At 32.6% G+C, this 24421-nt stretch overlaps 1 protein-coding gene across 1 annotated transcript; it reads left to right on the forward strand.

Annotated features, from left to right (window-relative positions):
- The first annotated feature begins 1258 nt into the window (after nt 1-1258).
- On the forward strand, nt 1259-22568 carry LOC119370413 (putative leucine-rich repeat receptor-like serine/threonine-protein kinase At3g14840). The gene is made up of 24 exons (XM_089724217.1): nt 1259-1500; nt 1613-1781; nt 3623-3694; nt 3785-3853; nt 3971-4042; nt 4153-4224; nt 4387-4458; nt 4560-4631; nt 4722-4793; nt 4952-5026; nt 5127-5201; nt 5354-5425; nt 5527-5592; nt 16335-16388; nt 16483-16518; nt 16612-16652; nt 18503-18879; nt 19093-19288; nt 19419-19571; nt 19790-19908; nt 20105-20315; nt 20412-20649; nt 21151-21307; nt 22006-22568. The coding sequence occupies exons 1-24, from the start codon at nt 1410-1412 to the stop codon at nt 22408-22410; spliced, it is 3036 nt and encodes a 1011-aa protein (XP_089580343.1). The 5' UTR covers nt 1259-1409; the 3' UTR covers nt 22411-22568.
- Nucleotides 22569-24421: the final 1853 nt, after the last annotated feature.

Below are 24421 nucleotides of genomic sequence, written 5' to 3' on the forward strand. Positions count from 1 at the left end.
AGGTATTAGAAATTTTGAGAAGTTAGTTCAGCTTTATGGAAAAGATAGACTACTGGAAATCATGCTAAGACTGTGAGCCAAAGAAGAGTTAACGATGAAAGGATACAGACAGTGACCTGATTTCGAGAGATACTATTTATGAAATTGATGTTATGATTTGTCAAAATGAGGTTACTTCAGAAAATTTTGATGCATGTGAAAATAAAAGTCCTAATAAGGATTCTCCTGAAGTAGTATAAGATCTCAAACACAATTTTAAGCTCCAAGTTCTAAGAAGGTGAAAAATTCTAATATTGATATTGAGGTGATAAATTTCGAAGAGGGGCTTGATAATGTGGCTAATGCTATTAGGCAATCGACCACTGAAATGACTAATGCTATTATGCAATCAACCAATGAGCAACTAATTAAATGCTAATAAAAGACTTTAAATTTCAAAAGGGTTAGATATAGACTTTAATAATTAAGATAGGAATTAAGAAAGAAATGTTATCCACTGCTTATCTCTATCTTGTGCAAAATTCAGAGATGATTTATATTTATTATAGATTACGGTTTGATGAATGACTCATATCTCTTATTTTAGATTTATTATGGATTATGGTTTGAATTTTTGTCATAGAAAACTTAAATTGATATAGGACATTGCCAAATTTTCATTTCTAAAATTATTGATATGAAATATTATAATTTTTCGTTTATTTTCTAAATTGTTGATTGAAATCAAAATTACTTAAAATTCATGGCAAAAAATTATTTCTACAAGAATGAACCAGCATATTATCAATTAAAATAATTGATAATTTACTTAGATGTAAGCATTGAAAAAAAATGAAAAGGTTTTAAATATTTAATCACGTTTTACAAGAATTAATATTTAAATATTTATCTTATTATGAAAAATTTTTTTATCATAGTATTTTAATTGTCACTTTTTATTAGTGTCCTTAAAATATAATTTAGAATAAACTATTTTAATATGCATTAAACTATTACTTCTTAAAAAAAAAAATTAAATCTTCCATGACAAGCGTATATTCATAATATTTATATTTAACCTTACCTTTCTACGGTATTCAACTAAACCAAATAAAATAATATTATTAAATCTTAATTTATCATATCTTCTCCTCAAACACAAAAAAAGATATTTAGAATATTTTCCGTTACCATACTTTACTAAACCTTACTTCAATAAACTTCCCTTGCTTCATCCAAACAAAGAGTTAAAGAATGCAAAATAAGTTATCGCCAAATAGGTTGCTGACTTCTTCTTTCTTTTTCTTGTTGAAATAGACTTTTGTCCCAGTCTCTAAAGCTTATTAATTCCCATTTTCTCTTCGCTTCTCCATACTCTCACACACAATACATAGAAGCCATCTAAGATTGCTAAATATACATCGAAAAAAATGTTGTTCTTTAGACTACTTGTTGCTTCTGTTACCATCTTTTGCTTCACAAGTTTAGTTCTGGAAGCTGCTGAATTGCCAAATGATGAAGGTCTAACATTGCAAACGACATGCATATATATAACCATAATCTTGATTTTGAACCTTCTCTGATTTCTTTAACTCTTTTTTTCTTTTCTTGATTATATATGTACATCTTGCAGTGGAAGGTCTTCGTGAAATAGGGAAGACACTAGGGAAGACAGACTGGAACTTTAGCGTTGATCCATGCTCCCGCCAATCAGGATGGGCGAATCCAGCAACCGGACAAGATAATAACATAACTTGTGATTGCTCTTTCTCCAATGGCACCATCTGCCATGTTATTTTCATGTATGTCTCTGCCCCTTTAGCCAAGAAGTAATCATAATACTGTATTTTTTTTTTTCTTTTACTAATTATTTTGGAGAAAGTTTTTAACTAATTAAGGAAGAAAAGTTCAGAAATATTTTTAAGTTATATGTATATATAATAGAGATCAACAGTTTTTGGAAATAACTAAAAAACAATTTGTTTCATCTTCTTTTTTTTTTTTTTTTTACCTTATATGTATAGATTTTTTTTTGAAATATATATATATTTGAAGCATTTTTACATATAAATATTTTCGTTACACCGTATCAATAACCAAAGTTTAATTTAATCAGTTGTATTAATTCAAAATATGCATTCTTATTTTCCTTATACATGAAGAATATACAAGGTGGATATTCGGTTCATTTAATTTGAATTCATTCGAATTAAATTTTTGTAGAGAAAAAAAATTCAATCAAGTAAATTAATTTGTAATCAATACAAACTGAATTTTTGCATAGAAAAAACTAAATTGAAATGAAACCTATTGAACTAGTTAATTTGTTCGGTTGGATTTTTCAGCCTTTACTTATATTTTGGATTAAAATTAGTTCATTTTTATGATTTTTAAAGAATCAAACCAAATAAAAAAGTTACGATTTTTTATTTTAAAACTGAAATCAAACCAAATTTTATGAATATATATATGTATAAATTCTTTCGATTTCCTTTTTTATTTTATATATATATAAAATAAAAAAGGAAATCGAAAGAATTTGTCAAAGTTTAGGTTAGTGATAGATAATAAATAGTAATAATAATTATTATTATATCACAATAATAAATAAATAAGTGGTCTATAGGGGCAACTAGCCATTTTTGTAGAAGTCATATGGTGTTCTGGTTCTAAATTATTTATCACCATCATAATACATGATAAGTTTTGACTTTAAATTTTATTAAATTATTTGTCACCATCATAATGTACTTGATAATCCTAAACGAATAATGGGCATGGACGACGTCAGGTACAGCTACATAACATTATTCAACCCGATTTTTTTATATTACATAATACTATTCTACTACAGTTGGTGGGGGCTTGGTCTTAATTACATAAGCCATGCACAAAATTACTATTAATATTTTTTTTTTTTTTAAAAAAAAAGAAAAGATTAAATAAGACCAATGAGTTTAGTTAGATTTGATTAGTTTTACCGACTCAATTGTTGTTTAAAATAAACCAATGATCAAACAAAAGCTTTTAAAATATTTTTTTTCCAAGGAGAATATAGATTAAGTGTTTTCTCCTTTATATATAATATTAAAATAAAAAGGCTTGCAAAATTTTTGAAACAGGGACCATGGCCTCTCCAGTACCGCTGCCCTCCCTTCTTAAGGCCAAAACCCACTTTGCTTGCTTTCTTAATATCATGGGTATTTTTTGTTTTTTTTTTTTTTTTTTTTTTTTTTTTTTTTTTTGAAAATTATACTGCTAAATTACTATTAATATCAGACATCAGTACATCATAAATAATAGCTGGAGGTATTTACTGTCACTCCATCAAATGAGGCATAAGCCAGACATAGAATCAGTGAATGAAAATAAATTGTAAATTACTACTTGATTAGCTGATTTTTTCACAAAAGAAAAGGATAATGACATAAAGTCTCTGGCATTGGTTAATAATAAATTTTGAATGAAAAAGTATATTAATTCATTGAATGCAGTTTGTTATAATATAAATTTTCTAGGATTATAGCTGAATTTTATAGAAAACGAATATTCAAATATTATTTACTGATAATAAATTGTAATTATCATTTGGAGTTATTGTTTGGACATTAACTTTATAATTACAATTTCTCTGGAAGCACAGATCACTAAAGTCCCAAAATCTCCAAGGTATGCTTCCAACAGATTTGAGCAAGTTGCCCTACCTCAAGGATATGTAAGTAGCAAAAAAGTTACTTTTCGCTTATATTTTTGTGCATTAACTAACTCAACAATAACTTATGGCTGTTGTTTCTCCTTCATGAAGTGACCTTACTCGAAACTACCTTAACGGTACAATCCCTTCAACATGGGGCTCCACACAACTAGAAGTAATGTATGTTAATTATCTTCTTAATAGATTATCGAGGGAAAATGGTTATAATATAATTTAATTTTCTCTATCCTTTTCATTTCGGATTGGAACTGAAATTGAATAAATGGATGGTTGCAGCTCTCTTCTGGGAAACAGATTGACAGGACCAATTCCAAAAGAAATTGGAAACATCAGTACTTTGAGAGAATTGTAAGATGAAATTTTGCTCACCCATCTTCTTTATATGCCTCTTTTAAATAAAGCTAAATAAATATATATGATGCTTACAAGGTGTTTCCCATTGATAATTAAATACACAGTGTGGTTGAGTACAATCAACTTTCAGGAGAATTGCCTCAAGAGCTTGGAAATTTAAACAACATACGAAGGATGTAAGTTCCTTCATAATGAACTTTTCATTTCATTAATGGCTGATCAGTATCCTATTGTTTTTTTTTTTTTCTTTTTTGGGAGAGGATTTGCTGTAAAATGCTTGTAGATATCCAGATGGAACAATCCATTGATTTTAGTTTCTCCCTTTGATGTTGGTATAGGCTGCTTAGCTCCAATAATTTTAGTGGGCAGTTGCCTGAAACATTTGCAAACCTCACCACACTGGAAGACTTGTAAGTTTCTACATTATCAGAGAAATGCTCACACTAATTAAAACCTACTCTTCCATTTAAAAATACAAAATACCTATATATGTTCTTGTAACAAAATGCAGTCGAATCGGAGATAACCAGTTCACAGGCCAGATCCCCAGCCTTATTCAGAATTGGACTAATATTACAAAATTGTAAGAGCTTTCTTCCTTCCCGCCCGGCTAAATAAAGAAATATTATCAATGCTTTGATTATTTGTCTGAACCAAATTCCGGTGCTTGCAGAGTGATTCAGGCTAGTGGCTTAAGCGGGCCAATCCCATCCGGCATAAGTATTTTGACAAAGATGAGTGACTTGTAAGCCAATCAATCCTCCATATTTAGACTCCGTTTATTTCTGGAAAATAACCTATTTTTAGAAAATATTTTCCAAATGACTTATTTAATCACTTACAATTAATGCCAACCAAAATATTATATGTATTGTAATTACTTATTATATTCTTGGGTTGTAGGAGAATCAGTGACTTGAGTAATGGAACTGAAATATCATTTCCACCTTTGAGTAATCTGAAAAACCTGAAGATACTGTGAGTTTGAATGTCATTTTACCGAGTAATTCTTTTTCTTCTTCTTCTTCTCTTTTTATGGTTTTTTCTTCTAAGATTTGCAACTATATTTATGTTGCAGGATATTAAGGAGTTGCAATATTGTTGGACAACTACCTCCATATCTTGGACAATTTACCAAATTGACCTCCACCTTGTTAGTAAATATAAAGATTAGCCTAACTGTCAACTATTTCTTTGTATCTAAAATAGAGATAATGATTGTATATCAATAGAAACAAACTGGAGTTTCTGATGCTACAGAAATGAACAATTTCTGATGGTTTGGTTCATCATTTTATCTTGCAGAGACCTCAGTTTTAACAAACTAACTGGACCAATCCCAAGCAGCTTTTCCAGTTTATCAAAGACAGATTTCATGTGAGCAATTGATTTAAATGTACTTGTTCTTATAATTGATTTTGGATCAACTCCAAAAAATTGATTTGAAGGTATTATATGATGTTGTTTAATGTTTTCAGATACTTTACTGGGAATATGCTGAGTGGAACAGTGCCAGATTGGATTATTCGTAATGGAAACAGCATGTGAGTTTCTCATCCCTATGATATTCTATAAATATGATATAGAATAGAATTACTCTCTCTCTCTATAGAATAGAATGGAAACAGTAACATGTTCTAAAAAAATCATTTTTTTATTGGCTTATATATATATATATATATATATATATATATATACTAGGTGGTCTTCCGTGCTTCGCACGAGTGTATAATAATTATATTTTTCATTTCAAATGTAAGATATATATATATGCTGAGTAAATTATAAAAATTCATTTTTTTAGGGAAAAAGTGACTGGAATTATTATATATAAAGCGTTGTAGGTATTTAAAATAATTTAAATACTTAATTTATATTTTTGTAGAAATTTATGTAATTAGAAGTATATAATTAAATAAAAATTTAAAACATAATAATTAATTCATCATTGCATAAGACATATTTAAATCATTTGAAATTGATCACACTTAAATCCCTAAATCCCTGCAAAAATAAACAAATAAATCTAAGCTAAGCAAAATATAAAATGAAAATGAAAAAACAAAATCAAGTAAACAACTAAAACAAAGCAATGAAATTTCATAATATTCTTCTTTCAACCGAATATACCGAAGAAGTTAAAGTAAAAAATTAAGTTAAGCTTTAACAATAGAAAGAAATTCAAAAATTTTATAAAAAAAAGAAAAATAGAATAGTGAATAAAAAGATAATTATGAACTTTTTGTTTATATATGACGATATATAAATATTTAAATTCTCAATTAGCAAAAAAAAAAAAAAAAAATTTAAAAGTGAAAACCACTAATTTCACATCAATCCAATTCTTTAAATTTTAAATCAAAATAAGAAAAACCACATATATAGCTTTTTTTTTTTATGATAAATTTGATACAATCATACAAACAATAAACTAAATTTGAATATCCCAAATATTATAGACTTGAAAATATTCAACTTATCATGAAAAGAAAAATTAAACTTGTATTTTTATAATTTACTCAAAAACTGAAAATCATAATTAAACAAATCAAAAGAGAAATAATAATAAAAAATACTACTCACCATCTTATCTTATCATTTTAAAATTATATTTTATAATGTGTATTTTTGAAATACACGATTTTTTTAACATTTTTCAAATTATTAAAATTTTAAATAGACTATATTTGATTAGAAGTTTAGACTACATAAAATAAAAATTTTTATATTTATAAATTATGAAAATTTAAAGATTTGGACATTGTATTATTTTTTTTATCACATATTTGATTTCTACCAAAAAAAATAAATAGCATATTTAATTTGAATTTAAAAACTAATAAAAATCTTTATATATATATATATATATATATGTAAATTATGAAAATCTAAAAAATTCAATTGCAATATTTAAATTTTTTATATTGCCATAATTGAATGAATTTAAAACTCACAAAAATGAAAAGACAATTTATTATTAAAAAGTAAATGATGTGAGAGAAAAAATGGATTAAAGAAAAAGAGAAACGTTCAAAAATTTGCAAAAAAATCAAATACTCAAAATCTATATAATCTCAGTTTTTAAAGGGAGCGCTACGTTAGTATTGGAAAGAACTCATTGATTCTCCTATATATATATATATATATAATAAAATACATAAATGAATAATATAAAAAATATTAGACTCTTAAATAAACTCTAATTAACAGATAAGCTAGGATTCTTACTATCCTTATCTAACTATAATTATCTCTCCATTAATATAAATATTCCCAATTAAGCCTAAAAGGTGATAATTTCACAATTCACTTAATCCCAATTTCCAAGAGCTTAACAATTGGTGCGCCGAGCTTGGAACACACTTTTAATCCCTAATCATTTCAACCCCTTTCATCCTAAACACTATGGTCAATGAATTGTTCGAACACCATAACACGGAGAGCCAGGGCAATAGCCATGGCGAGGCAACTGGACTGGCCATGATACCCCCTCCGCTGACAACCGACCCTTAAGTAGCGGCTGCTCTAGCCCAAGCATACTCATAATTCACCACTGTACTAAAACGCCTCTCAAAACCCCTCATCAAGGTGGCAAATTGACTTCCCCAAGTGGACCAACGAACCAACATCACAAAGAGCGTGGTGCATCTCAGCCAACACCGAAACAACAAAGTCACCCAGCATCTGAACAACTCCATGAGGCAGAGTCGGAGGTGAACCTCAGTATGGCCACTCCCTACACTCAAGAGTCGAACCATAGACAACCGATCATGGATAATGCCAATCTCCGAATCATTATTAAAGAACTGATTAGAGAATGCGGAGAAACAAGAGAGGTAGGGGACCACGATCTCTGGCAGGACTCACCCTTATTAGCCAATATCTTGGGTGCAGCTTTTCCCCCAAAGTTTAAAATTTCGACCTTCCAATCCTATGACGGATCTACTAATCCCCGTAGTCACCTAGCAACCTTTCAAACCATGATGTACCTCCAAACCAACTCTGTATACCTTATGTGCAACGTCTTCCTAATCACCCTAAAAGGAGCAGCTCAGGAATGGTATCAGACCCTTAAAACGGGATGCATCCAATCATTCTCACAATTAGCTACAATGTTCCGAGCTCAATTCATAACGAATGTGCCATCCAGGAAAATCTCATCTGACCTAGTAGATCTAAGAAGAGAGGATGGAGAGACCTTGAGACAATATATCTCCAGATTTCAAAGAACAACGATGCAAGTAGACAACTTGAATGATGAAGTGGCAATCAGTGCCATGACGAAGAACTGCAAATACATTAAATTGTTCAAGAGTCTAAGTATAGATCCTCCCCTAACTTTTGTCGAACTTATGGCTCGAGCTCACAAATACATAAAGTTAGACGAGGCTTATGAACCTCAACATCAGAGATTGCCTATGGAAGAAAAATCCAAACACAAAAGACACCCCTCTCCAATAAGGAGACGATCGCCCAGAAGAAGATTGCCTTTCCTACACACGCGAGCTAGCTGTGATGTTAGAACACCTTACTTAAGAGATGATAGATCACAACAAGGCCGAAAGTTCACTCCTTTGAATAAGCCATGCTTAAAAATACTATCTTGGGTAAGAGACCATGGAAACAATGTTCAGCTCAACTATCCCAGAAAGATGAAGGAAGATACCTCGGGTTATCGAGACAAAAAAAAAGTATTCTAAATTTCGTAGGGACATTGGCCATGAGACTGAAGCCTATTAGTAATTGAAAAAGAGATCGAACGCCTCATACAAAGAGGCAAACTAAAAGAGTTTGGGGGGAGGGTTCAGAAGGAAACCAAAGGGAAAGAAAAATAGGTGAGGCAATGTAACACTCTGGGCATAATTCACATAATTTTTGGTGGTTTGTCAGGGGGCGATAGCAACTCAACTAGAAAAAGGAGGGCTAGAGAGGTTTACTCTATCCTACCCCAACAAAAGTCAAATATGAGACCACCTATCTCATTTTCTGAGGCAGATGGCGAGCAGGTACATAACCCACATAATAATGCCTTGGTGATAGAAGGAGTTTTGGAGAACTTCTTGGTAAAAGGAATCCTAGTAGATAACGGTAGTGTAGTTAACTTATTGACTATGAAGGCCTTTAAAGTTTTGAAGTTAGATTAGGCGAAGCTGAAGCCTGTCCGAACCCCTCTAGTTGGTTTAGTGGGGAGGCCAGTTCAAGTAGCTAGATCCATAGATGTAACTTTAGAGCTCAAAATCGAAGGTATTTCAAAAAGATTTAAATGTAAATTCATGGTAGCGGACATCCATTATCCTTATAATGCTATGTTAGGTCGACCTGCCATATATGAATTGGAAGCAGTCACGTGCATCAACTAGCTCACTCTAAAATTTTACTATAATAATAATAAGGTGGTGGCTTTGAAGGGAAATCAGAAGATGGCTCGGGAAGCGTGCATGATAGCACTGAAAGGGATACCTCTCGCCCTACCCATCATATGGATGCCGAATGAGGAAGCATACGCAGTGCAAGATGAACATTGACACTTGACATATCTAGAAACACCTCAAATTCAAGCCCAACACATGTAGGCGAACTAGTCAAATGGGAAGTTGAGCCAGGGAAATACCTGACCTTGGGGGCCGAACTGCCTATGGAGATACAAAACAACATAAAAAGGGGTATTAGAATACAATCTTAATAGCTTTGCCTGGACAGTTAGGGACACAATTGAGATTAACCTCGACATCATATCTCATAAACTCAGTATAGATCCAGATTGCAAACCTGTGAAGCAAAAGAAGTGAAGCCATGGACCTAAAAGGCAGCAAGCCATAATAGTCAAAGTAGACAAGTTGTTGCGTGCAGGATTTATAAAAGAAGTTGATTACCTAGAATGGTTGGCAAACGTAGACTTGGTACCTAAGCCCAATGGAAAGTGGAGATTGTATGTAGATTTTACCGATCTAAATAAGGCATCTCTAAAGACTCCTACCCTCTACTTAACATAGACCAACTAGTAGATTCAACGGCTGGCTATGAATTGTACAACTTCGTGGATGCGACTACTGGATACCACCAATAAGGATGAATAAGCTAGATGAGGAGAAGATGAGTTTCATTACCGATAGGGGAATATATGCTATCAGGTAATGCCCTTCACTCTAAAAAATGTAGGAACCACATACCAGAAACTGGTCAACTGCATGTTCCAACACTAGATAGGGCAAACAGTAGAAGTGTATGTAGACGATATGATCATTAAAAGCACTCAAGCTGCTAACCAGCCTAAGGACTTAGAAGAAGCATTTGAAATTTTTAATAAGTTAAGCATTAAGCTAAACTAACATAAGTGCATGTTCGGAGTAAAGGTGGGCAAGTTCCTAGGCTTCATGTTATTACGGACGGGAATTGAGGTAAACCCTAAGAAGATTAAAGCAATCTTGGATATGCAAGCACCTACTAGTATCCATGAGGACGAGTAGTTGAATGGCCAAATCACAATCTTGGGATGTTTCATCTCAGCTCGGCTAAGAGGTGCATGCCTTTCTACTGAGCTCTAGAACAATTGAAGAGCTTTTAATGGGATCACAAGTGCCAGCTCACTTTTGACAAAATAAAAGAATTCCTGTCTTCAACTCCTCTCCTGAGCAGGCCCAAGAGGGATGAGGGACTTTACTTATACCTGGCTGCTACTGAAAGCACATTACCATTTGTCCTAGTTAGAGAAAAGGGGGGAGAGCAGTACCCTATTGATTACACCAGCAAAGTCCTCCAAGGAGCTGAGCTACGAAACCCAGCATTAAAAAGCTGGCATTCGCCATCCTCATATCAGCGAACAGGCTATGTCATTATTTCCAGTGTCACATTATATTTGTTTGAACCAACCATCCTTTGTAAAAGATTTTACACCGAGCTGAAACCTCCAGAAGGTTAATGGAATGGTCAATCAGACTAGAAGAGTTTGACATAAGGTATACCCCACTCACTGCCGTGAAAACATAGGTACTTGCAGACTTTGTAGTTGAGTTCTCTAAGGAACACAGACATCAAAATCACATCCTTGGGTGAATTGTCTCATTGAAGAAGATGGCAACTACATCATAAGAGAGACCCATGAAGGGTTTTATGGAGCATATGAAGGCTCGGACGTGATGCTGAGAAAAATACTACTTTTGGGGTATTACTGGCCAACAATGAAAAGGACGTTCGCAATACATTCACCACTGCATTACATGCCAAAATATGATCGCATACCCAGAAAACCCTCCTCAAAACTACAACCATTAGGCTCGGTTGGCCTTTTGCTCAATGGGGGATAGACCTCCTAGCACCTTTTCTTGTGGCAACTGGGCAAAGAAAATTTATAGTTGTAGTAATTAACCACTTCTCTAAATGGGTAGAAGCTAAAGCCCTCAGCACCATTACCCCAGCTTGGATCATCAGTTTTTTCAAGAACAATGTAATATTCAGGTATGGCATACCCCATAAAATTGTTACTGATAATGGAAAACAATTTGATTCAGGAGCCTTCAAATCTATTTGAAAGATTGGCACATTGGACTTCACTTCACTTCGGTAGTCCATCCCTAAACTAATGGCCTCACTGAAGTTACCAATAGAACCATATTGTGAGGGCTAAAGATGAGATTAGATGGAGAAAAAGATAACTGTGTAGAGGAGCTAAACAGTGTACTCTAGGTATACAGGACCACATCTCGACATGCGATAGGTCAAACCCCCTTCTCCCTTATATATGGAACCGAAGCAGTAGTACCGGTAAAGATAGGCATCCTAATAAAAGAACAATTGAACATAAAGAGCTCAATAGCAATGAAAGTCTAAAAATCAACCTAGAGTTAGCAGAAGAACTCAGAGAAGATGCTGCAGTCCGAGCTGAAGCATGTAGACAAAGGATGCAAAGATACTTCAATAGGTGAGTACAAAGCAGGCAGTTTAAAGAAGGAGATAAGGTATGGCGAAAGACAGAGATAACAAAGGGCTCGGTAGGAGTAAGCAAATTGGGATAGAATTAGAAGGCCCATATGAAATTACAAAGCAGCTAAGTCCAAGCATATAAAAGCTCAGAAAGATTAATGGAACTGAGCTACCTCGAACATGGAACGCAGACAACTTAAAGAAAACATATTGTATTTCCATTCAATAAAATGTAAGGTAGTTTTAGAATGAAATAATAAAGAAGATCTCAAGTTTTTTCACTTAATATATCATGTCTCATACAGATTAGAAAGGCATGATATATTAAGTTTTTCCTAGAAGATCTTACTTAGAAAAATTTTTAATACTTTTATACTTCTTTTCCTAACCATATCCATCAATTCCGACTTAAGCAGTCCATTAGTTCAGACTTTAGTAGTCCTCCAATAGACTTAAGCAATCCATCAGTTTAGACTTTAGCGGTCCATCAGTTCGGATTTAAGCGATCCATCAGTTTGGACTTTAGCAGTCCATTAGCCTTGACTTTAGCAATCCATCAGCTCAGACTTTAGCAGTCCATCAGCGATGCGCTTAAAAAGTCCATCAGTGATGCGCTTAAAAAATCCATCAGTGAGGCACTTAAAAAGTCCCTCCCCTTAAATGGACTTTAACACCACATAAAGTTAGACTTGAAAATAGTCTATGTAATTCCGACCTTAACACTCCTCTTTATCTATTGATTTAAGACAACTAAATTTATACCATAATGTGATACTGACACTTTAGTTCGCCAATCTAAACAGAACATTTACACATTATTTCAGTTTATGCATTATCGGAAGAAGCAAAAAATTAAAATACACACAACACTTAAATAGGAACAATAAATAAGGATTTTTTTTCATTAAAACAAAACATAAGATGTTACACAAAGATGATTAAAAGGATCTGCTACACTAAGTACATAAGTTCACCTAAGAATCTAAACCACCTCCCCCTTCCAAATGTAGCTCCACATTTGACCCCTGATCCATAAGCACATTCGAAGGGATTTGAGTACCCATTCGTTGTTTGGTATCAGGATCAACCAAAGGATCTTCAGAAGGGGGATCCTAGTGAGTTGGTAAGATGGAAGGAGGATCTTTCGACACATAACACCATCACTAATAAACTTGCCTTCTTCTTCTTCCTCATCATTAGGATATACCTTATCAACCCAGCACTAGTCTTTGTCTAGATCTCGAGCTTTTAATTCAGCCATAATTTTAGCCCTAAGGATCAGACAAGCCTTGGCTAGATCCTCCTCCACTGAGCCCTCTTGAGCCCGAAGCCTTTGAATCTCATTCTCCAACTCCTGGTTTTTAGCCTCCAAAGCCTTGATCTTTTCAGCTTGGGCTTAGATCTCCTCTTGAAGTTTTTCGTGTTTGGCATCCCAAACAACAATCTTCGCCTTGTACCATGCCTCCTACTCCTTCATGGCAGAGTCTAGACTCTTCAAAGCCTCCTCCAATTGAACCTTCTTCACCTCTATCTTTGTGTATGCCCCTTTTAACTTATTTATACGAGCAAAACTAAGGTTGTTATCATTTATTTCCTGGAAGAGACTCTGGTTGGCAAGGTCCCTCATTGCTAGATCATCCAAACACTCGTACTAATGAAGATCCATGGGAAAAAGGCAGTTATGGGATATCTAATGGCTAAGTTAGTCACTTTACAGACTATAGTTCGGTCCATGCTTCTTCAAAAAAATAGGTTCGGATATCTAAGGCCTTGCCTGGTTAAGAAGGAAGAGGGAGAGGAATAGGAACCATCACTTCTTGTGGCCTCTTCCTACTGGGCTCAGTTGAAGGACTTGTAGCAACATACTCAACATGAGCAGAATCGGAGACAACACCAGCGTTATCTGTCAGAGGATCAAGTATCACTAGAGGAGTCCCCTTATCCAATCTCTCCGCTTTGGCATTTTTATTCATTGCCTCAGCTATTTTTGACATCTTAGAAGCCTTTGCCTTTTTAGTAGCCATCTCTGCACAAAAAAGAAAAAAAAAAGAGAAATTTAAGAAAGTTAATTACAAGAGAGCAACACTTATACAAAGAGAAACTAAACTTACTAGAAGGCGAGGGGTTTGATCTTATGGGCCCGCTAGAAGAGTAAACTGGGTAACCCTTGACAATCACTTACCTCAGGTTCACAGATCTTAACCCCCTAGCTTTTATCAATTCCACACATTATCGATCCTCAGGGGTAGGCAAAGTTGGGAGATGATGAGTGGGGTCATTAGACCATTGGTTCGGTACCCCGAACCCACATGGATGCCGAACTATGAAAAACTTATGTTTCCAATTTTTCAAGGAAGAAATCTTTGACTATTTAGAGAAGATGCTACAATTATTCTTCAGTTGAAGGAAACAGTGGTCTTCGTTTACTCTGAGATGTAGATGATAGAGTTCCCTCACCCCTCGAGTTGTAAGAACCGTCCCTTCTCAGCAAGCCGACTCCACTATACCACATAGAAATCTTAAACCATTAGGGTGGAGTTGGCTGATTGTGATGCCGTATTCACTGAAAAAAGATTTCAGAGGCTCGGATAGAGGTAGTTGAACCCCTGATTAAAAGTCTCCTCTTATAGCATAATGGACTCACTATCTAACGCTTCATTTGCTCTCATATAATCTAAAGGGCAAGCCAACTTATACTCTAGCATGATGCTATACATCAAGAAGCTTGCCCTCATCGATATCAGAGGGAACATTGGCGATCCTAACATTCTCCCTTTTAGCTTTTGCTTCGCCAACCCCAAATTCAATGGCTTTATCTTCAGACTGCTCAATTAAAACTTAAACGTCTTCATCGCTAGACGAACCCATGATTCCACCAAAAGTAAATAAAAAATAATACAAAAAAGCTATAAAACTTACTAGAGAGAGAAATAAGTTTTTAGAGAGAGACGTTTTGATATTTGGAAATGTTGAGAGTGAAGCAAATGAGGTAAGGTGAAAGCCTTATATAGGGAAGGTGGAGTACTCAAAGGTCACCACATTTAATGAAGTAACTCTTGGAGTACCCCTTGACAAACGAACCCAGCATCTTGTTTACCTCAAAAGGAACTATTTTTTTTCTAACAACTTTTGCAGACAAAAAAAAAAAAAAAAAAAAAGAACAAACAACAACAAAACAAAACATATACCATATTTGGATATAAATGACCAAATAATTAAAGGGGAACTACTGATAATATACAATGATAAAATATATAAAAGAATAATATAAAAGATATTAGACTCTTAAATAAACTCTAATTAATAAATAAGCTAGGATTCCTACTATCTTTATCTAACGATAATTATCTCTCTGTTAATATAAATATTCCCATTAAGCTTAAAGGGGGCTAATTTCGCAATTCACTCAATCCTCAAGTTCTGAGAGTTTAACTATATATATATATATATATAGATAGATAGATAGATTGAATAAAATAGATAGATAAGAGGAACACCATTCTCTTGACTCTATATTCTCCATTTATTAGAATAACATTTGAGTCTTGAACATGTTAATATGTTGAGCATAAAGCCTAAGAACCAGGTCATTATGCAAAGTAACAACAATTAAAGAACTTTTTTTCTATTCATTAATTGAGAGGCCAAATGAGTCAGAATAGCATTGTAAGATACAATGATAGGGGTTATAAGTCTCTTTCAGGCGTACCAAATTGGTGGAAAATCCTTATAATTGAGAGATCTCAAATCTTAGGTTTTTCACTCCCCATGCTCTTATAGAAGGTGAGAAGACCAGCTAGACCACTCTTATTGATTTTTTTTTTTTTAACTACGAGAATTAAAGAAATTTTAGTTTTGTTATAGTATGATTATTTATAAGGTTAGGTTGCACTACGGTAGTATGGAAGTATGAACGAATTACATAATTAGCAAATGAACCTAAGGATGATTATGCAAAATAAAAAAATATTTGTCTATAGCGAATATATCATATAATCAGACGATAGGTAATTGTTATTTGAAAAACTGCAACCTTTTTGTTAGGAATCTCACATTGATTAAATACCCAACCTACAAAGGGCATATAAGGATGGCAAGCTAGCTAGCTAATTAGTTAGTACTAACCTTTTACCATTGGTTGGCCCAAGCCCAAGTAAGCCCACATCTATATTTTCACCTCATCGGTTCTAACCTCTTACCCAGTTTACCTCTACCCTTTCAATTTGTAATACTTTTATTATCTTACATGAAATAAGATTGAAATTCACTCTTAATAGATTATGAGACTAGTATAGATGTAATTGTCCATATTGAACATATTATTAATGGAACTACTCAAATAACTTTTTTTTTGTGCAATGTGTAGTGATTTGTCCTACAACAATTTCACAACTCAAAGCACATGTCAAGAACGTAACATGTAAAAAACTTCAGTCTCATTATTCTCTCTTTCTTTATCTCTCTCTCACACACACATGGTAGCTAAATGATCAAATTTCTTGTTGCTTCCACAGAAACTTATTTGCGAGCTCCTTAATGGGCAATGTATCGTAAGTTTGTTTATTTTTTTTCTTCTTTTTTTGAGGATTTGAATCATATATATGTTTATATATTCATTTATTATTGCTTGTATTATTTTGCAGAAATACTGTTTCATGTTTAAGAAGCTTTGGTTGCCCAAAAAGTAAGTAAAGTTTTGTTTTTTTTTTATTATTTTGAACTTATAATTTTAAATTATAATTTAGAGCCTAGAATTAGGCCTGGGCTTATGGTTAAGTCCAACTATTACTAAAATAAGCAGAAATGGACATTGCCTAAAAGCCATAAAACTCATATGCCCTTAACTTTTTAATTTATGTGGGTCCCGCTTATATATGGCATAACCTAAGAGGGGGAATGAATTGGGTTTTCTAAAAATTTCACATTTTAAAAACATAAGATCAGAATACTGTTGCAGTGGAATTAGAAAGCATCAGTGAGGATCAGTTATCAAGTTTAGAACTTCTCCAAAAAGCTGTTGAAAGATTAGAAAGACTCTGTGAAGAACAGTTATTATGTTTAGAACTGCTTCACAAAGCTTATGCAAGTTTAAAAAACTGATTATAACTCAGATTGTGATTTATACAGAATATAAAAAGACAGATTAGAACTTGGTATAGTCACAATACAGAAATCCAAAGTTCTAAATATAAAGCTTATTCACGTTTGAAACAGAAACTTAAACAACTTAGCATTTCTGAAAAGATTAATAGTTGAGTAAATAGAATATAATCAAGCAACACTTCAGAAAATGAAAGAAGATAAACAGTGATTTATAGTGGTTCGGCACTAACTCGCCTACATCCACTCCTTAAGACTCATCTTGAGATCCTCCACTATGTTATCTCTTTTCAAGGGTAAGAGACAAACCAACTTTACAAGAAAATATATCAACACCTAGATCCAACCTTTGTCCCACTAGATTTCTAAAGGTTCTAGTTAACCTCTACCCTTTAGGTTTTGCAGAGAACCAAAAACTCACATCAAGACATTAAATCTCACATAAGGAGAAGGTCGCTTGATAACCTTTTACACCATAGCTTTTCACCTAAGCTATAACATAAATATTTTTCGTTTAGAATCCTCTTGCCTACAATAGATTATAAGAATCTATATAGATAGAGAGAAATGCAATTATAAGCATAAGAAGAACAAAAAACAGATTTCAAAACAGAAGGAAAGTTCAGAACTGTTCTTCAAAAAATGTTGTTTCCAGATTTCTTTTCTCTTGAAAAGTATCTTTTGAAGCAAATAGATGAAAAGAAATGAAGGGGGTTGAACATAGAGCTTTGAGAGATCTAAAACTTTGAACAATTAACTCTTACTCTTACAAAAACCACATTTTTTCAAAAGAGGAAAACTGTTTTTATAAGAGGGATGAATATCCCGTTATAAAAGATGTTGAAGTTTTAGCTTTAATGAGTATTTTGACTTTTTGAAAATAAAGAGATAGAGTATGTGAATCTTTTACAAATACTCGATTATTTGTTGCAAAAATTAATTTTTGCCAAAATCTTTTTCATTTAGGTAAGTGAAATTAAAAGAGCAAAGATTTGACTTTTTTTTAAGGCAATTTTCGAGAATATCTCAAAAATGATTTTGAAAGAAATAAAAGAGATTTTGTGCTTATAAGGGAATATTCTCTCTATCCTACAATATTTCTTAAGATACTAACCCCTAAAAGATCTTCAATAATCTTCATGGTCTTCAAAGAATCTTGGATTATAGAAGCTTGATTTCTTTAGCAACTTCCATATTAAAAATTCGCATAAAATAACTTTAGCATATGCAAAAATAATAAATTTATTTGTTTCACATAATTATCAAAATCTCAAGATAAGATTGACCCTTGAGCCAACAATTTCTAACATTATTTTGGAAACAAACAAAGTTAATGGATTCGAAAAATAGAATCATATGTTTCTCTTAGTAACTTCAATACCATAAAATAGATTTTACTTTTATGTAACTATTTATTGTTACATTTTGTGCTAGCTTTCTATTCTTTTCATATAAATTGTGGAGGGAGAGCAGCTACTATTAATGGAAGCTTATATGAAGACGATATAGATGGAGCTGGACCTTCAAGATTCTATCAAAGTAGAACTAATTGGGCAATTAGCAATACTGGTAATTTCATGGATGATTCCACCAATGCAGATTCCTATATCGCCACAGACACAACAAATCTCTCTGCAGGCACTTCTACGTTATACATGACTGCACGCATTTCTCCAATCTCTCTTACTTATTATGGTTTCTGCATGGGGAATGGGAATTACACAGTTGGCCTCCATTTTGCAGAGATAATGTTTACTAATGATAATACATATAATAGCCTTGGAAGGCGCATTTTTGATATTTACATTCAGGTATGTAGCTTATCAATTTAATATAATGTCTTGATAAGGATGGATAATTAGCCATGGAAGGCACATCTTTGATAAGAAATTTGGTTGCTATTAGTAACTCTATTTATTGGTGGAATATTGCAAGTTAGCTACGAACTAATCTAGTTGTCGATTGGCTTGAAGTGTAATTTGCATATAAAATAGTTAATGTCATAGTTATGTTACCTTTGACAGGGAAAGCTTATGCAAAAGGATTTTAACATTGAGGATGAAGCTGGTGGGGCTGGTAAGGCAACTATAAAAAATTATACCACCATTGTTACAAGTCAAACATTGGAGATACGCCTTTATTGGAATGGAAAAGGGACAACTGGCATTCCTATTAGAGGAGTGTATGGTCCTCTTATATCTGCCATCTCTGTCATTCCAAGTGAGTTAATGACCTCTATAAGCTTTTACTTCTAGTGTAAACCATTATTAAAGTTAGAGGTGTAACATTGCTTTTCTTTTTCATGCTTTCCTGAATTGAAAAATCTTTTTAATATTCTTTCCACGTGTAGATTTTGTTCCCCCTTCGGAAGGTAGTAGTAGTAGTAGTGTTTCTGCAAGCACAGTGGTTGGTATTGTGGTTGCTGTAGTAGCTGTCATCTTCCTAGTTCTATGTGTCCTCTGGTGGAAAGGTTGTTTATGGCGTAAAGATATAATAGACCAAGGTATTTCTCATTATTCACTTATTTGTTTATGTTGCTATTTCTGTGGTTTTCCTCTTCATTTGAGATTTTTTGAATTGACATGTCAACTTTACACTCCAAGAATTATAAAATTAACTAATACATATTTATTTTACGTGGATGAAATATTATTTATTTATATAAATAATGTTTTTAGTTTTCATGAAAAAAACTCTGAGAAAAATCTACTTCTTTAACAGATTTGAGGGGCCTAGACTTACAAACAGGTTCGTTTACATTGAGGCAAATAAAAGCTGCTACAAACAACTTTGATCATGCTAATAAAATTGGAGAAGGTGGTTTCGGTCCTGTTTATAAGGTATCGAGTACAAAGTTACACTTTTCAAAATGAAGGACCTCACACTTTATTTAATGAAACACAATACAAAGTAATTGAACGTATTTTTAATATAAATGTTGCACTACAAATTAAATACAATTATATTAAATGTATCCATTACGGCTGACCAAATGGAGTCTCACATGAATGTTCAAATATATCTTCTTTAATGTAGGGCCTTCTTTCAGATGGCACTGTAATTGCAGTAAAGCAGCTTTCCTCTAAATCAAAGCAAGGAAATCGCGAATTTGTGAATGAAATTGGCATGATTTCTGCTCTGCAACATCCTCACCTTGTAAAGCTTTATGGATGTTGTATTGAAGGAAATCAATTATTGCTAGTGTATGAGTATATGGAAAATAACAGCCTTGCTCGTGCTTTGTTTGGTAAGTCCAACAAAAACATCCTAACTAAATATGAATAGTTATATATAATTATATATCAACCTCTTTAGGCTTACTTTAAGTATAATGACTTAAAAGGTCGTGAAGAACACCAATTAAATTTAGATTGGCCTACAAGACAGAAGATCTGTGTTGGTATAGCAAGAGGTTTGGCTTTTCTTCATGAAGAATCAAGGTTGAAGATTGTACATAGAGACATAAAGGCCACCAATGTTCTTCTTGATAAGAATTTGAATCCAAAGATATCTGACTTTGGTTTAGCCAAGCTTGATGAAGAAGAAGATACCCATATAAGCACTAGAATTGCTGGAACCTTGTAAGTTTCTGTTCACATCTTGCAATATTTTTCCTCTTTTCTTTTTCCAACTTTAATTTGAAAGAAGTTAGAAAAAATAGATTTTTTTTCTACAATATTAAATGTGTAGAATAATTTATTTGATGTATTCTACTTCTTTACCTATAATAACATGAATAATTAAACTTCAATCCCAACTGAATCTGAGAATTTAAGTATTCTTATGCTGGCCATAACTTACTCCTCATCCTACTTTTTTACCTAGGCTTAGGATGATCCACTATACTTTGCTAGACTTACACACACGAAGTTGTGTCAGTATATTACTTACAATTATATATTACAAAAAACAATATATAACTTACAATAAAATATTATTTATTGTGAAATGAGTTTCTTTTTTTGAAATGTGAAAATGGATATACGAAGATTCTAAATTTAAGTATATGTAAGATATTAAATTTTTATTTAGAAAAGAAGACAAATGTAAATGCCTAATATATTATACTATTGATATTGCAGTGGGTATATGGCACCTGAATATGCAATGCGTGGTCATTTAACTGATAAAGCAGATGTTTACAGTTTTGGAATTGTTGCCTTAGAAATTGTTAGTGGAAGAAGCAACACTAGTAACCGGCACAATATGAAGAAGGATGACTTTTATCTTCTTGATTGGGTAAGAATCAAATCTCTTATTTTCTTGTCAATTTTTCCCAAGAAAATTTCTTTCTTACACCCAGTATATAGGTGGTCCCACATACCAAGCCAATCAAACAAAGGTTTTTTTTTTTTTAAAAAAAAATGTTATTGTTTTGTTCTTTTTCTAAGTGTGGGACAATAAAAGGTGTGTATAGATAAGTCTTTTCCTTTGAATTTAAATTTTTTTTATTAGCTTAATGTATGGATGGGTTCACACCATGATTAGTAATGATTTGCAAAGGAATGAAATCTAAGTAATAAGTTATTCATTCAATCAAATGGAAAATGAATATTACACATATATTCGTAATGTAGGACATCGGATTTTCTCAACTATATATTGGACTGAGCATATTTTGGTAAATCCAACCAAAATGAATTGGTTAAGCTTGATAATTGATTCAAATTTGGTTTTTGTAAAAAAAATTCAATTTAGTTTGATTTTTATTACTCCCGAAAAGAAGCTCAAATACATACTAAAATAACTTAAAACCAAACCAAATTGATAGAACCGAATTTAATTCAATTAGATTTTGATTCTGGATATAATTTGTTTGGCTCGATTTTCCTCTTAAAAATTTTAGTTTATTTAATTTGTACTAATTGGGTTTTGATTTAAACCAAATTGACTGAATGCTTATCCCTAACTATATATCTTTGTATAATTTTTCTTAGGCATGTGTTTTAAAAGAGAAAGGGAGTTTATTAGAGCTAGTAGATCCAAGACTAAGCAAAGACTACAATAAAGAACAGGTTGAGACAGTAATCCGTGTGGCTCTTTTATGTACTAATGTCTCTCCAGCAGTTAGGCCTGCTATGTCTTCAGTTGTGAGCATACTTGAAGGAAAAGCTTTAGTTCAAGACTCCAAATTGGATTCAAGTGTTTTAAATGACGATTTCATGGTTGAAGCAATGAGAAAACATTTTCAGCAAATCAGTGGACAAAATACAATCGATAGCCAAACTCAAAGTATACAATTGGAGGGCCCTTGGACTGCATCTTCTACATCTGCTAAGGATCTTTATCCGGTATCTTTAGGTTCTGAATACTGGGAAAATAGAAATTTGATAAATAATTAAATGTATCAATTGCATGTTTTTAACTGTAATTGTAATAAAGGGATGTTTGAATATCTTGAATATGTAAGAAATCATAATTGGTTTCACAAAGTTAGACATTGTTTCATCCTAAAAAAGTTATTGGTTTTATTTTTATTTTGATGTAGGAGAATTATTGACCTGCACTTCATTTGTTTTCATGCAATAAATTCCATGTGAAAGAATATTATTTGAAGAAAATTTATATGATATTATTGGAGAATATGGACTTACATGTGTTAGAGGAGCCATCCTCTTTAGTTCAAGGGTTTTTTAATGTTGTTTTAGTTAGGAACATATTGCCTAGAGTAGTTAGTTTCTTGGTTTTGATACATCGTTTGCATGGAAAAGAAAAAAAATGATATTGTTAATGCTAGTCAAAAACTTGGAACCGACACACCTAGAGAGCCAAAAGTGAGGCCTAAAACTGATATGGCCTTGTAAGAAATTATTCAGCCCGATTACATTCCCGACCAAATATATAATATGTATATTTTGTATATATTTTAGCTACTTATTAACTTTGTTAATAGCTAATGTGTTGCATTATTACACATACATGAGTATATCTAGGGTTAGATTATGCATAATACAAATAGGATTGTAAATATTGTTTAGTAAAAACATGAATCAAATATAAAAACCCTTTTTATCTTTTGTTTTCTCTCATGTCTCTCAATTTCTTTATATTATTTATCAATCTCTTTTTCACCTTAGACTCTTCGTGTCTTCTCAGGATTAATTAGATTTTGTCTATATATCAAAAAATTTTGATGATGGCTCATTGAAACCTATATATTTGCACGGGCCAACTTTAGACATTGAGAAGCTAGTTTGATGATTTCTTATATCTCTTGATTGCATATTATATTGCCTAATATCTTTTGGGGTGAACAATATCTTGAATACTTGGTGGGACCACACCAAATTAGTGAAGACCATTATTTAAAATGGTTAAAAATGACAAAAACATCAATGATCCTAAGGACCTCGAGAAGACTCTATATAAGCTAAATATTCATAACACCTCAAGGAATGAAAATGTTTTGACATCTTAGTTGATAATCAATCCCATGCTATATAGAGCAAACCTCAAGAACATCTGCTCTTAGATGGTAGAAGAGAATCATATTGTGGTTTCTAGTATGGTTGATTTGATTGCTATGACCATAAGATATTTCATCCTCAATAACCAATAAACATAGAAGGATTTCTAAGTGGAAATGAAGGAACTTCCTATGTTTTGGCTAAGTAGAATCACACTCTGAGGATAGCTCAGCCAAAATCATTAAATGAATAAGGGGTGTTGGACCAACAACAACCTCCTAGCATAACCGTACATAAAACACAACTCTCTAATTAGCAACAGGGTATATGATACAATAGGCAATGTTGTGCCCTTAAGGATAGTTGGACAATCAAGATAGGATACAAATTCCAACTTTTAATAGCAAGAGACATGCACAGAGTACGATTTAACCATTTACTTGCTACTTTAACAAAGTTAGGGTTTGAATTTCAAATGACAATTTGACTAACATACAAAAGGCCATATGGGATGTTAAGTTTTACCTATTTTGAAGAATAATCTTAAATTCACATTATTTTGAGGATAAGATATCAACTCCACAATTGAACATGTATTGAGATTCATCCCACACTGTAGAGAATGTAAAGCGAATGATTACTGAAAACTTGGGTTGTTAATTTGGTAATCCTTTAACAAAGTCAACCTTTACTTTGAATTATCTTATCTCAAAAAATGCTTCCACTAAAGGTTAGCGAATGTTGTAGAGATAAGATATGAGATGGGTGATAATCTCATTCTCAAAGAGAAAAGGAAAGTGTAAGAGAGATGTCATCCTCATTATCTTCTTCTTCTTCACCGTTTAACAACATAATTTCCATTGATAAAAGTGATTATCAACCAATTGTCGACAAACATCCATTTCTCAATAAATCCGTGATAGGTAAACTATTACTCACCGAATAA

Source organism: Jatropha curcas, chromosome 7 (assembly GCF_041381405.1).
Source record: "Jatropha curcas cultivar XTBG-Jc1 chromosome 7, XTBG_Jcur_1.0, whole genome shotgun sequence".
Lineage (NCBI taxonomy): Eukaryota > Viridiplantae > Streptophyta > Magnoliopsida > Malpighiales > Euphorbiaceae > Jatropha > Jatropha curcas.

What these genes read in the sequence shown, in the direction of transcription:
- LOC119370413 (XM_089724217.1), top strand. Translation starts at nt 1,410, where the DNA reads ATGTTGTTCTTTAGACTACTTGTTGCTTCTGTTACCATCTTTTGCTTC. An exon ending in ATCTGCCATGTTATTTTCAT is followed by an intron (nt 1,782 to 3,622) that starts GTATGTCTCTGC and finishes CTGGAAGCACAG; the next exon opens with ATCACTAAAGTCCCAAAATC. An exon ending in TGCCATCTCTGTCATTCCAA is followed by an intron (nt 19,289 to 19,418) that starts GTGAGTTAATGA and finishes TTCCACGTGTAG; the next exon opens with ATTTTGTTCCCCCTTCGGAA.